The 14,709-nt window shown below is 32.6% G+C and overlaps 3 protein-coding genes across 3 annotated transcripts in view; all 3 read left to right on the top strand.

Annotated features, from left to right (window-relative positions):
• Window positions 1-2,888, top strand: part of LOC108905485 (serine protease 7-like) — a 17,965-nt gene extending 15,077 nt beyond the window's left edge. Inside the window, exon 5 of the mRNA XM_023454169.1 lies at window positions 2,833-2,888. Coding sequence (XP_023309937.1) covers window positions 2,833-2,888 — 56 coding nt within the window. The remainder of the gene's footprint in view (window positions 1-2,832) is intronic.
• Window positions 2,889-2,894: 6 nt separating this feature from the next.
• On the top strand, window positions 2,895-4,513 carry LOC108905484 (serine protease 7-like). Its single transcript, XM_023454174.1, has 2 exons — window positions 2,895-2,937; window positions 4,077-4,513. The coding sequence occupies exons 1-2, from the start codon at window positions 2,895-2,897 to the stop codon at window positions 4,376-4,378; spliced, it is 345 nt and encodes a 114-aa protein (XP_023309942.1). The 3' UTR covers window positions 4,379-4,513.
• A 7,556-nt stretch (window positions 4,514-12,069) lies between these two features.
• Window positions 12,070-14,709, top strand: part of LOC108905491 (serine protease 7) — a 10,964-nt gene continuing 8,324 nt past the window's right edge. The window contains exons 1-2 of the mRNA XM_018708364.2: window positions 12,070-12,210; window positions 12,515-12,720. Of these exons, the coding sequence (XP_018563880.1) occupies window positions 12,147-12,210; window positions 12,515-12,720 (270 nt within the window). The 5' untranslated portion in view covers window positions 12,070-12,146. The remainder of the gene's footprint in view (window positions 12,211-12,514; window positions 12,721-14,709) is intronic.

The following is a 14,709-nucleotide window of genomic DNA, read 5'->3' as shown; positions in this document are numbered from 1 at the left end:
GTTGTTGTATTTGTTACCAATTTTTTTCAAAACCGATTTATCTCGCAAACCGTTCATTTTTTCGAAATAAATAAAGAGTACCATTTTTAAAGAAAAACCTTCAGAGTATCTAATAATAATATTTTCAGTTTGATAAAATTACTTCTGTCAAAATTTTGAGAAAAATTGTGATAGGGCCAGTCCGTTTCTGGACACCTGATAATAGCAAAAAGTTGATTTTAGCATCAAATCGTAGAGCTCCATGTGTAATACAACGTACGAAAATTTTATTAAAATATACAGGGTGGTTTCAAAGTTATAACTCTAAACGTTAATTTCTAGGTACCCCTTTGACCCCCCATAACTCCGTTAGGGGGCACATTAGGAAAAAAAATTATAGGAAGGACTAGTTTTATTTTGACCTCCCCTATACACTCCCGAGAGATTAGGAGGTATTTACCGGACACCCTGTATATTCATTATATTCAGTGATACTATAAAAGCAATTAATCGTCAAAAAGTTTTTAGTTAACTCATAAAATTTCCTGTATCCAAACGATCTCACATTCATATTCCTATGATATTTCATAAACTTGTTGTACAGACTATATCTACCTTATTTAACTTATTGTGACTGGCTTTCAATCAGAGTAATGTGAAACACATCTTTTGCCGTTCAACAAAATAATCGCGGTCTCTTAATTTTCTTTTAACGGTATTATTTCCCTTCTCCAAAATTTTGACCGATCAGAAATGTTTGATTTCTCAAGTTCCCGTCTTTTTAATTAATCTTTGCTCGCTGGTTTAATATTTGTGAGTAAGGATAATATCTTCAATATTCAGAAGCATTAGATGGATTTTTTTTAATTTTGAACATTTGAGCATGTCTTTGACAAAAAAAAATTATAGTATTAATTGTCTGAAAAACTGTACTAATGTTAAATTTGTTACCAATTCTCCTTATTTTTTCTGATAATACCGTATATTCCTATGTATGGAATTTTAATTGTGGATGTAGTTTTCCTTGTGTCAAACAATAAAGGTATACTCTGTATCTCTAAAATTTTTTATGTGGATTTTTTCTATAATTCTTCTATCAGCTGTTAAAGTTTTAGTACAAATATTTTACTCGTTCTGTACACAAAAACTGACTTTTTTATTTATATAACATTAGCTTCATTTTGCATTTATTTTCACATAATACTATTATATTTCTAAGAGTGTCTCGCAAAAGCTTTGATTCTTTAGGAAAAACGTGCTGAAATAGTCGCCGTAATATGACGGTACTGAGGTCACGTAGCGTTAAAAAAAAGAAAATCGTAATGATGTTGAGCACAGGTGTAGTGTTTCTATACATGTTTTCTTCCAAATGATTTTGGAAAAACGCAGGTACTTGTTGCGTGTCGCTAAAGTGTACATACACAAAATATTTAATATAACTACAAATATAGCAAAAGAAATTAAGCTTAATTATACAGGATGATCCATTAACGGTTCGGAACGGCTGTATATAGGAAACTAGACGTGCTACGATTATGGGGTAAAAAAATCTATTAACAAATACGGACAAAAGAAATTTATTTAAAATATTTTCAAGTTTGTAACTTTACCGCCAGAGGGCACAGCTGCTTTAGTGCTACAATTGTCGTTTCTTCGAAATCGATAATACACTTTTTAGATACACTGTTAAACCCTTCATAAGTTTTGTTTGAACTTTTTTTTTTTGTTATTACCATAGCAACGCCAGTACGAAGAACGCCTTCTTGAGATTTTTAAATTGTCATAACTTCTAAATACCCTGTACATAATTAATTATGTTGACTGTAATTGTTTAAAATGATAATTTTTTGACAACTTTTGTCTATCCCTTTTGAACTAAGAAAATACCTATATCATAATACAACTAAATACTAGACCACTTCATTTAATATACAGGGTTAGAACTGTTTAAAGGGAGACTACAGGGATATCGGAAACCGTTAGTCATACAGGGTGGCTCAAATTACAAGAAAGTTGCACAATTATGGGGCGAGTGTTTTGGTGAAAACAGATCCAAGATATCTTCGATAGTTTCTTAGATATCTCGAAAAAAGTGAAAATATCGATTTTCTATTTTTCGTTATTACTCATTTGTTTTTTAAGATAACGTCACGAAATTTTGTATCTAGGTATTATCCAACATGGCGATTTCAATGGTGAGTTCAGATTTTTTCTATCTTCCATTGTTTCAGGGTCGCGATAGTCAACTTTTTTTTCTTATGGACGCCATATTGGTTCTCCTCATGGATGGATAAAGAAAAAAAACACAAATTCAACGATGTATCACACTTTACAAAAATATCCTGTCTGCCTGCAGCAATTTGAATTTCTTTTTAATTTTTCTGAAATAGTAGGCTGATGTCCGAATTGTCATTTTCTTTAGTGTAAAACATGAAATGTAAAATATTATTACTGTTACGATGTTGTTCTGTATCAAACAATAAATAAAATATGAAGTAAATAAAACAAACCTTTTATTATACAAAGCAAATTAAACTCAAAACAAAAACAAATTAAAAAAAACTCAGTGTAAAATATGTTCAAAGTGATTTCCTTCATTATTAATACAAAGCCTCACTCTTTCAGAAATGCACTGGTCGAATTTGTTTGAGAGTTATGGACATAATGAGTAATTCTGTTGCGAAGCTCATCTACAGTGTTTATGGTGGTTCGATAAACATAATCCTTTAGGACACCCCAAAAGAAATAATCCATAGGATTCATGTCCGGAGTTCTGGCCGGCCAATTAATGGGTCCGTCTGTCCCAATCCACTGTTCACCGAATTTGTTATTTAAAAATTGTTTCTCTTGCAGGGTACTATCTGCTGGAGCACCATCATGCTGATATTAGCATTCCACATAACGCATAACTGGCAATGTTTGCAGAAATTCCTCTACATAATTTTGTAGAACGTCCAAGTACTTAGGCCCATTTAATGTACAGGGTGATTCACTATATTTTGACCCCCCTTTAACTTTTTTGTTTTAAGAGTTATAAAAAAATGTGCAATGCAAAAATTGCACTATTTTTTATGAAGTTTTCGAAAATGATGTAGAAAAACAAATGAAGTTCAAACAAAATGGCCCCGGATGTTAACTTTGTTAATTTAAATGGAACACCATGTTATGTTTTACACTAAAGAAAATGACAATTCGGACATCAGCCTACTATTTCAGAAAAATTAAAAAGAAATTCAAATTGCTGCAGGCAGACAGGATATTTTTGTAAAGTGTGATACATCGTTGAATTCGTATTTTTTTTCTTTATCCATCCATGAGGAGAACCAATATGGCGTCCATAAGAAAAAAAAAGTTGACTATCGCGACTCTGAAACAATGGAAGATAGAAAAAATCTGAACTCACCATTAAAATCGCCATGTTGGATAATGCCTAGATACAAAATTTCGTGAGGCTATCTTAAAAAACAAATGAGTTATAACGAAAAATAGAAAATCGATATTTTCACTTTTTTCGAGATATCTCAGAAACTATCGAAGATATCTTGGATCTGTTTTCACCAAAACTCTCGCCCCATAATTGTGCAACTTTTTTGTAATTTGGGCCACCCTGTATGACTAACGGTTTCCGATATTCCTGTAGTCCCCTTTAAATAGTTCTAACCCTGTATAATTTGTTAAAAATTTTAATGTTCGCGATACCGCAAATGCGACGTTGCCAAAGGAATTTTTTATTTTAATTTCAAGGTTTTGTAGTCAAGTGTTCTCACTGCATACCAGCTTTCCCCAAAGTTGAAAAGTAAGTCGATTTTTATTGAAAACGCCTCAAGATTGAAATCAGTTTCAATGTTTTTACAGCATAGGGCTGAATGTTAACAAACAACAATGAATAGTTAGCCGTTGCAAGTGTTTATCTCCGTACCATTTCCCGTCAAAGTCTTTGCCGCATTTTTACGTTTTACAATCATATCATATACATCTATCAGAAAGTTTTTTGTGACATCGTTTAATTGCGGCCATTTATTACGGCACCGATTCCCTAGAAAACCAAAGTTTAAACCACTCATGCACAACAATGCAATAATGTCTATTTTTTTTAGCATCCTTTAGCAAGGTAAAACTGTTTGTCGGATTGCCTCCGTTCGACAAATCGGCGTGCATAGAAAAATACAGGATTTACAGAATATATCTCAACGAGTCACAGGTCTGCGCGGGAGGTGAAGAAAATGCGGGCAGCTGTATTGGAGATTCGGGAGGTCCCCTGATGATGCAAAAAGATAACACTTGGTACGCTGCGGGTGTGGTGAGCTTCGGAGCAGGCTGTGGAATGAGGGGATTACCAGGAGTATACACGAACATTGCCAAGTTCCTACCATGGATCAAGTCTCAAATGATAGAATAAGAGAATAATTGAAGAAAAAATGCTGACCATCATGCAGACAACATAGTCATGAATATTTACACAATAGAGTAGTTTCCTTCAACCGCAAAAAAATGGAAATGTTCATTCCTCAAAAATATATATATTTTTTAAATATATGCTTTTTTATTGTAATTCGAAATATTATTTTATTTGCTTGACGTCACTAAACGAAAAATTAAGAAAACCATCACATGTCTGTTGGCATACTGATGCAGTTGCAGTTTCTGCATAAATTTGTTGGGTAGTATCTAGTATAAGTAATTCTGCGGCCTCACTAGAGGCCGCTGCGGTCTCCTCGATAAAACAAGGCCACAAAATGAAATTGAGACTAACCTTCTCTCAAACCAGTTGACCCCTATGTTTTTGAGATCGCTGATCACGATCCCGGTATTCGTATAACCCGAGCACGTCTGTATCAAGGTTAAATGAATGTCAAATTTTGTTTTTTAAATAATATAATTTTTTGAGCCCGGAATCGGAAACCGAGAGAAATTTTACGTCCAAATACATGTTGACCAGCTGGTGGAAGTGACCTCTGGAGATTATCTGGAGGTTTCGATCATTAGTTGTTTTTGTACCTAAATAGTTGTATTAACATACGCATTTACTGAGAATTTAATTTTTCAAAATTAATTTGTTTAAAAATGACCTTGAAAAAATGTTAATGTTTATTAAATTGTTAAGATAAAAAGAAGATAGCGGCGATGCGTTCTATTACTCGGTCTAGCGAAGGCGTGGGGAGAGCGAGGCGGAGCAGGCGCGGGAAAATGATCGAGCGGCTTCAAATCGATGGATTTGGAAAAATTAGCCATATCTCGGTTAATAATGAACCTATCGAGATGATTCTTTTTTTAATTTGTGGTAGCGCGAAAATTCATGAGCATTCAAACTATTGTATTAACATTATTTCAACCCGAGATTTAATTTTTTATTTAGCCTCCCTCTTCCCACTCGTTCGCTAGACCGAGTAATAGAACGCATCGCCGCTATCTTCTTTTTTACAATTAAATGGCTGAATTCACCTTAATGTTAATGTAGGACATGAAAATATAGCTTTTAATGTATGCTCTCTCCAAATTTCGGTTCTTAATAATTAAGGACACTGCGATTAAATAAAAAAAAATTTTCTCAGCTTGTAATCAACTTAGAACAACAATTTTATTTTAAATTCGAAGAAAAATAGTACTAACTAAACTATAGACGTTACTATTTCATTTTATAATAATTACCTATCTTAACGATTTAATAAATATTAACATTTTTTCAGTCATTTTTAAACAAATTAAATTTGAAAAATTAAATTCTTAGTAAATGCATATGTCAATACAACTATTTAGGTACAACAACAACTAATGATCGAAACTCTGCAACGCCTTTAAGCTTGGGAAAAATCTATTGAAAATGGCATCTTCTTATATAACAAATTCCGCCAACGCCAAACTAATGAAGCTTTCGGGCTGAAATTTTTACTACTTATTAAGGGTGCAAAAAGCCTCAAAAATCCTGAATTATAAGTGTCTGCGATGAAAATTGCATTAATTATATTAGCAATTGAAAAAAACGGCCATTTTCGACCATTTTTGAGCTCTTGCGCATAAACAAATTATCGGAATTTAATCAGACTTGTTTTATTTTACAGATTTATTTAATACCTACCTTTTTGCATAAACCTTTTTTCTCTATGAATAATAGTTTTTTTACGCGAGTCAAAAAACCACTTTTCCATAACTTTAACCATCGTTTTAACAAAGTTTCCCAACTAGTCTCGAGTTGATTTTTTGATATTTTGTTTATAACACGTTTCTGAACAATATTCCGCAAAAAACTTCTAATAGTATTTTTTTTCCAAAAAAAAGCTATAATGACTGGCTTATTACAACTATTTAAAAAAATATAATTTCATATTTCAATAAAAGTGGCCTGATAAATAAAAATAATAATTATTTGTGTTTAAAGTTTAAACATTAGTTAACATTTATTAATAAGACCACAGACAAAATAGCTATCGCCACAGACCGCTCCTGGAATAGGCCAGCAGTTTTAAATTTCCGAATTGCCGGTAGAGTACACCACCAGCAGAATTTTAGGAAGAATCAAATACAGCGGCCCGCATATCTAAGCGTATCCTAGCAACATATAAACAAGACTTTGGTAATGTTGCCAGGCGTACTTACGGATTTCTTTTGTACACTTTTTTATCAATATCTGTTTTTTGCGTTACTGTATTTACTTCAATGTATGATGTAGGTATTGATAAAAATGTTTTTAAAGAATCAACGAATATCTNACATTTAAGGCAAATGTGATTTCCAAACACAAGATAAGTTCCTTATCTCTTTAATTACATAATTGAAAGCATTAAATTTATTTAGTAGTTATTATTTGGCAACAAAGCCACCGCTGGAACTGCCGCCTATTACCAAGTAGAAGAGTTACCACGCTAAATTTTATAGCTGGAAGCCGGCTAAGGAGACCCTGCTTCCATTTCGGGTTGCCAATTTCCAGTATTTAAGGAGCAGTCTGTAGCGATACGCTATATATTGTCTGTGATAAGACTAACAAATCTGAAGACTATAAAAATTGTTCAAAATGTCCACTCGAATGTTAATATAAACAAGGAAAATTAAAACTGGATGAAATCTACCAGTGTACAACTTCTTTGCGATAAATTTTAACCCAAATGATGACACGTCTATATATATCGAAAATGTTTCTTAGTACTGTTAATCACTAATATTTTTTATTTTGGTCTGATAAATTTTAGCTTATAATTAATTACGCAATAGGGTTTTCCAATACTGTCAAAGATTTATTCCCATATTTGCATACAAAAATGTTTATTAATTTTTTATTAAGCTACTAGCAACACGATATTATTAAACTGTGATAGCAAACAATGTTATAAAATATTTCCTCCGGGATTATTAACGAATCTAATAATTCCGAAATCATTTTTAATAATAGATTGCAAAAATTCACACTGTTGATTTAGAATATTTATTCTGAAGCACTTACTTCTTATGTGTTTTGCATGTAGTTTCTTAATGTAAATAAAAATAATGAGTGAAAAATCGAGGGAATCAGATATAGAATTTTATAATACTCCACTTGAAATTACAAATTACGCAAATAATATAAGCGAGAGCCTGCTGCCGCAAAAATCGGGACATGAATATGAAAAGTATTATGCACTGTTAAGGGATGATAACAAGAAAAGGAAACATACTCCTTTTCCGAAAATGTTTTCATTGCATTTTTCGATGATTTAAAGGACTTTGCGCCCAATCCATCTGATGGGAAAAGTTTCATGTAAAAACTGACGAACCGCAGCAATATGTGAGATGAAGCACCATCATGTTGCATCCACATTGTCCGAAGTGTAGCTAAAGGAATGTCGCCTAACAAATCTCCTAGGGTGTTTGCTAAAAAGTTTAAATAAACTGCTCCAGTTAGATGCTGGTCAAAAAAGAATGGTCCAATGATATGGGTTTCCAAAGTTGCTCCCCAAACGTTCAAAGACCATCGATCGTTGGCTATGAGTTGTCCAGAATTGGTGAGGTCTCATAATAATGGCAATTATGATTATTAACGAAACCATTTTTATGAAAAGTACAGTGGAATCCGTTTATAATGACATCGAAAGGAATTGACAAACACGTCATAATAAGCGGACGTCATACAAAGCATACTGTGAAAAAAAAAAACCTTTTTTATGTAAATATGTACTTAAGTATTTTAATAGAGAAACATAGNATCTCAAGTGTCCACTGACAAAACTCTAGTCTCCTCTGAAAATCTACTTTTAGTAACTCTTGGTGTAATTGGATGCGATAAGGATGTGCTGTGCTGTGCTTTTGTAACATCCTATGTATCGACGTTATACTAATACAATAATTGCAAGGCCTTCTTGACGCTATTACATAACTACTTTTTCGAACTTTAGAAAAGAACCTGATTTATCTGGAAAACTGTTAGAGATAAGTATGGACAACCTCATATCAGTCGAAAGGCCATTGAATTTTGCATTCACCTATTACAATTAATATGGGTCATTCCATTTGAAAAAAAGGTTTTTTAACTCGTAAGATGTAGGTTTCAGTATTTCCGAGTCTGAATAACGTACACGTTTTTCTCGCAGATGACAAGATAGAGTAATTTGTGCCAAAACGAACTATGAAAACTGCAGGTTTATAACTATTACGGTTTAGACGCTATCTAGTCTCATTTAGAGTTGAAATCGTATTTTTTTTTTCAAAAACAGCTGATTATCTCGATTACAATGGTAAGTTTTAAACACCATGTACTTTTAAACTCTACCTAAATTAACCAAGGAATTCAAAAACGTAATAATGTACAGGGTGTTTCATTTCCTACAAAGTTATGCAGCGCCTACTCGAAATGGCTAAAAATATTTTCTTTGCATACCCACATGATACCAGGCAACTTTTATTAAAACAATTTTTATTATAAATTTTACAGTTACTGAGTTACAGAAGAATCCCTTTTAGGTGGAATAGCCTTTATAATCCTAAAGGCAATGATGATAGCGAAGCAGCAAAGTGTAGCAAAGAAATCGAAGATTTTTACAGAAGAAAATGTTAAGCTATTCTTAGAAAATGCTCCAGATGAGATATGTTTAGCTACAAAGGTAATAAAAATCATAATTTATGTATATAATGTAGTTTCTATTTTTAGGTCGCCCTTGTTTTTGATGTTTTGGGGCTTGTCGCAAGAATGAGCTTTACAACATTATTTCCGACATAAAAAATTTGGGATCCGCAATACTAATTGTAATTCCTAATACAAAAATTAAAAAACCAAGAGTTTACAATCACGGAAGATTTTTATAATATTATAAAAAATACTGGGCTTTGATACCTTATAATGTTCCTTCTGGTATTTTTTTATTAATTTCCAAAAAAATAAATGTACCTACACGACAAATAATTGGGAAATATAAACTGGGCAAAGTGCCAAAACAATTTGCCACATTTCTGAATCTAGACAACCCACAAAAGTACTGTTGTTTCCGTCATACCGCAGTGACTATGTTGGTAAATGCAGGTGCGGATATTACATTAAAAGGGCATGAAGGTTGGAAGTCTTCTCAAGTAGCAAAATGATACATACAAAATTCTCTGCACAATCGAATAAATAATAGCAAATTAATTAGTTTCTTCAAGTACTGGATCTAATTCGTTAGTAACCGTACCCTCAACCTCCAATTCTTTCTGCCACGCGACTGTTAAGTCTGCCTCTACAAATCAATCTGTTTTGAAAAATATTACAGAGAATATTTCCTGTACACCAGTTTTTAAGTTCAGAAATTGTACGACTAAAAATATAAATATTAATACAGTGTAATATAAATGTCTCAATAAATAACTTAGTTTGTTTAGATTTAATTAATAGGACTTTTTTTAAAATTCGTTGCTTCGCCATTTTTTAAGTTGTAGAGATGACCCTGTGCGCAAAAGTAGTGGAATTATGTGCACAAGTAGGCACTTAGTTTTGGCACAATAATTGCAATTTGAATTTTTTGAAGCACTATTTTGCAAAGTTTCTGGATGCGTTGAAGGTGGTCCGATTTTAATTTTTCAGCCGGAATTTAAAAATATGTCTTTTCCAAGATGGCATGCACAGTCCGTTTGCTACTAGTATTTTTGTCATAAAATCACTGATTTAATGTTCTACTGGTTGGCCTATTACTATAAAATATAGGTACTATTATACTTACATCATTCTTTAAAAATTTATGAACATATATTTAAATCTATCCTATGGTTCATAACTATGTGTATTACATTATGTTTAATTCTATCAAATGAGATATTAACCTTAGGCCCAGTATTTTGAGTCTCGGTTAAGGCTTGATTAACTAATCAGGCGATTAGACTGTGATTATACTTTATAAAATAAATCAGTATTCTGTGTTGTCTTAATGTAATAAACTGCATATCAAACAATTCTTTAATTGATTTAATTGACGCAGAACCAGTGCTGGATTGCTTGGAAGGGCACCTATTGAAAATTTTACTTAAAGAACTTCTCGCAAAGATAAATTTGAAGATATAAATGGTCGCTTTTAAATTTCATTTATAATTATTACTTTCATTCTGCCACACTTTCCAGAACTCTAAGATGCATGTTTTTACTGAGCTTGAACAGAATCCGGCTCAGGAGAGTGACAGGACTCATAACGGGACACTGTCACTTTAGGAAACATCTACATAAGCTAAAGCTTGTAGACAGTCCGGTCTGTCGAGGATGTGAATCGGCGGATGAAACTTCTCTGCATATCCTGGGCGAGTGCCCGGGATTTGCACGTAGCAGAATGGCGCTCCTTGGGAGACCCTGTTTGGAACCCAAGGAACTGAGAGAAGTGTCAGCGAGGAAGCTTTTGAACTTTGTAAAAAGGACAAATCTACTTGCTGAATACGACTAGTAGTGGGACGCACAATAGGCCTAATCAGGCCGCAGTGCTATGGGACTTATTAGCACCAACCACTAGAAGAAGAAGAAGAAGAAGAAGATGCATGTTGGTAAGTAGTAGGAGCCACTCTCCAGTCTATGAATTGAAGGACTATTGGGTCCTAGAATCACGATGCAAAGACATATGTTGCTGCGCATACACGCAGCCATGTTGTGACGTCACGTGGAGAGTAAATAGCGATTTATATTGTGCGTGTTTGTGATCGATTTATATGAAACTTCTATTAATAATAACATTATGAAATACGCTGTTCCCTGTCTGGTTGTACAGACAACCAAAGCAAATCCTTTAATGAGGACATCAGGTTTTCCATTTTCCAAATAATGAAAAATTAGACGTAATTGTATATTGAACATAAAAAATATTTAAATTTGTTGAGGGCATTTGAAAACATAGGGCTATATCAGTAATCTCCAAATGATTAATGAAACAGACTTATCTAGCAAAGTTTGCCAAATAATATGTCTGAATCCAAGACAGATTCTGAAAAACCCGTACAAGAAGAAAACTTTATTCAATCACTTAAATCTTTCTCTATGTTACGTTCTTCAATCTCCCAGCCAAAATTCCTGCTGGCTATCGACAAACCGGTATGACCTTAAATTCGGTAAGCAGTCTTTCGTACCACCTTAAGACTCCATTTAGTAATATGATAGAAAAGCAGGTCTTATTATTATTATTATTAGTTGTTTAACGATTTTGGACGTTTCGAAACACAAAAAAGTGTTCTATGCTTTCTGCTTTGACCGAATAGGCTGTGTATTTTAATGTGCTAAATCCGAATCTGAAGTCTGTTTAACTCAAACACCTCCAAAATTTTGAGTAATTGGCAAAAAATAGTAAAAAATCGCAGAAAACCACGTGAGAGCAAAAAAAATTCGAAAAAATTTGTTCTGGACTTGATCAAGTGGTTTTCTTATATAATTGGATGTACTGAATCCAAATTAATGAGAGTGAAAAAATTTAGAAAGAAGTTTTCTGCATTGGATCAAGATCATAAATTTTGTCGAATTCAATTTGAATCTAAAGACTGTTGTGCGTTATTCCCCAAAAATTTAGCAATTACTCAAAAACGGGCACCCTGTTATACAAAATGCACTTAACGTACGTTACTGTCCAAATCTTGAAAACAAAACTAATCGTAAGTTGATAAAAATTATATGAAAACAGACCGCAACGAAGTTAGTGCGAATATACGCTTAAACACAGCATAAATACGTTTGAAACTGGGGTCATCAAGATAAATCTGTGATAATGTATAATGCTTACGAAATAATCTTCCTGATTTTATGGCTAACATTACAAACTGCATATGCACGTAAGTAAACATTTTTTTACATTCTTATAGTCATTTCATAATTTGTTCCGATAATTTTTATTATTTAATGTTAAAATTGCTATTAAACGATATAATTCTTCAGATAAACAATAAAAATCTAAATAATTCAAAACTATGAACAAGTGATATCCATGATACATATTGAACATTAAAAGTCACTATAGCTGAAAAGCATTCACAACTGACATCGAAAATATAACGAAAGACCAAAGCTTTGTTTAGGAAAATAATACCATTCAACTAATAAACAGGAAAAAAAACATTGTAATATTTTTCTCTTCAGAACTGGATAGCTCCTGCAAAACCCCAAATGGAGAATTGGGAACATGCAAATCCATACTTGGTTGCCATGTTCTTCTAGACGCTGTAATAAAGCGAAAGCCGAAGCAAATGGAATTCGTAAAGAAGTCTGTATGTGGACCGAAACCATTAGTATGTTGTGGAAGCCAAGGTAACTGGAAACCAGACAGGTCCGATTGTGGATATCAGGTGAGTAGGTACTGAATAAAGGAAAATACTGTAGGTGCAATTTATTGATTCACAGGCAGAATAAGTAACGAAGATTGTTTGAAACGAAAGGAATATTGGAAGGATTGGTACAAAATTTAAGAAGGTGAAAGTAGAGCCAAAAAATGCATTGGTCCTACGGAGCACCGTTACTGCGATATGTCTTATCTTATCCTTTCGATATTTTGTTAAAATAACTATCTTTCTGACTAAGATAATGGAATGAAAATTGTAGGTAATAATCATATCAAAAGGATCTTTAACTATCATAAGATTCATCAAAATCGGTTGTAAATAAGGATAGTTTTCTAACTACCCTTAACAGAAATTTTCCGTTTTTTTTTTGTTCCATTGTATTATAAAGCAAATAATTTTATTTTTTAATGAATTTATTTTTTGAAGAAAAAATTTCTACTTTTTTCGAATTCTGGGTAGTTTAATCAGAAATAATTATTTTTTAAATAATGTATGACTCAGAACAGTAACTTTTTTTTAACATTTTCACATAATATCTTTCATGGTGACATTTTCGTAGTAATGATACTAATGATTGGCACTTTCGCATGCTATCATTTAAATTCTTACGTTTCTTAGTTGCGATCTTTGTGCTTGACTTTGCATTTCATTCGATTTTTTTTACAATCATGAATATGCCGACATGCATTTTATTTATGGTTTCTCTAATGGAAATGGTCTGGGGACTCAAAAGGAGTATCGGCAACGTTTCCCTGATAGAAGGCAACCTCTGCAAGATTGTTTGGGAAAATTCATGCAAGAACGATGGAATCAGGAGCCCTAACTCCAAGATTTCGTGAATTTGGCTGTCCAAGGAGGCGTAGGCATGATTTAGACGAAGTAATTTTAGAATTTTTTTAACGTAATCCTACTGCACGTCTAAGAAGAGCGCCTGCTCATGATGGTTCATGGTTGTAAAAAAATCGAATGGAATGCAAAGTCAAGCACAAAGATCACAACTAAGAAGATAAAGAAATGTAAGAATTTAAACGATAGCACGCAAAAGTGACAATCATTAATATCATTACTATCATTACAACGAAACTGTCACCATGAAAGATGCCTACAGTGTGAAAATGTTAAAAAAAGTTACTGTTCTGAGCCATACATTATTTAAAAAATAATTATTTCTGGCTAAACTACGCACAATTCGAAAACAAAATTAGTGACATTTTTTCTTTAAAAAAACCTAATTAAATAAAAATAATATTTGCTTTATAATTCAAAGGAATAAAAAAAATTCCAAAAATTTTGTTAGAAAACTATCCTTATTTACAACCGACTTTGATAAAACTTATGACAGTTAAAGACCCTTATGATATGATTATTACCTACAATTTTTAATCCATTATATTAATCTGAAAGAAAGTTATTTTAAAAAATATCCAAATGATAAGGGATTTGGAGGGCCATATCTCAGTAACGGTGCTCCGGAGGACCGATGTTTATAGAAACTTTTTTATTATTTTTAGCTATATTTTCACCTCCTTAAATTTTGTACAAACTTTTCCAAACACCCTGTCTAGGGTTACAATCTTTCTTATTTTAAGAGATACAAAAATGCTTAAATGAGCAAGAATGTGCAGAATTTTAAACCGATCACGAATTCGTTTTTAAATTTATCAAATTCCGAATGGCTCCGAAGATATTCAAAGGAAACCGATTTGATGCTAGTTCGTTTTTTAGTCGCATTTCACTTGGTTTGTATGAAAATGTGTAGGATGGTATAAAATGATGTGAGGAATCGATTTTTGCTGTTAATAGCAACGTATCTCTAGAATTGTGGTAGTCAACTTTTGTTTTCGTTATAGACGATATATTGAATTTTTCCCTCACTAGAAGAAAAGGAAAATCCTCTTTATAACAACGTATATGGTGTTTTCATATATAAATAACGAAGATATTGAATATAATTATAATTTTAATAAAAAAGTCAAGTAGTCATGTGAAACATTT

This window comes from Anoplophora glabripennis, unplaced genomic scaffold, assembly GCF_000390285.2.
Source record: "Anoplophora glabripennis isolate ALB-LARVAE unplaced genomic scaffold, Agla_2.0 scaffold231, whole genome shotgun sequence".
In the NCBI taxonomy this organism is placed as follows: Eukaryota; Metazoa; Arthropoda; class Insecta; order Coleoptera; family Cerambycidae; genus Anoplophora; species Anoplophora glabripennis.
The sequence above is the reverse complement of the archived record's forward strand: the minus strand, read 5'-3'. Positions and strand labels throughout refer to the sequence as shown.

Excerpts from the sequence above, each read along its gene's own strand:
- LOC108905484 (XM_023454174.1), top strand. The coding sequence starts at position 2,895 with ATGTTTGCAGAAATTCCTCTACATAATTTTGTAGAACGTCCAA. Across the intron at positions 2,938-4,076 it reads TAATTTTGTAGAACGTCCAA|CATCCTTTAGCAAGGTAAAA; the intron begins GTACTTAGGCCC and ends TATTTTTTTTAG.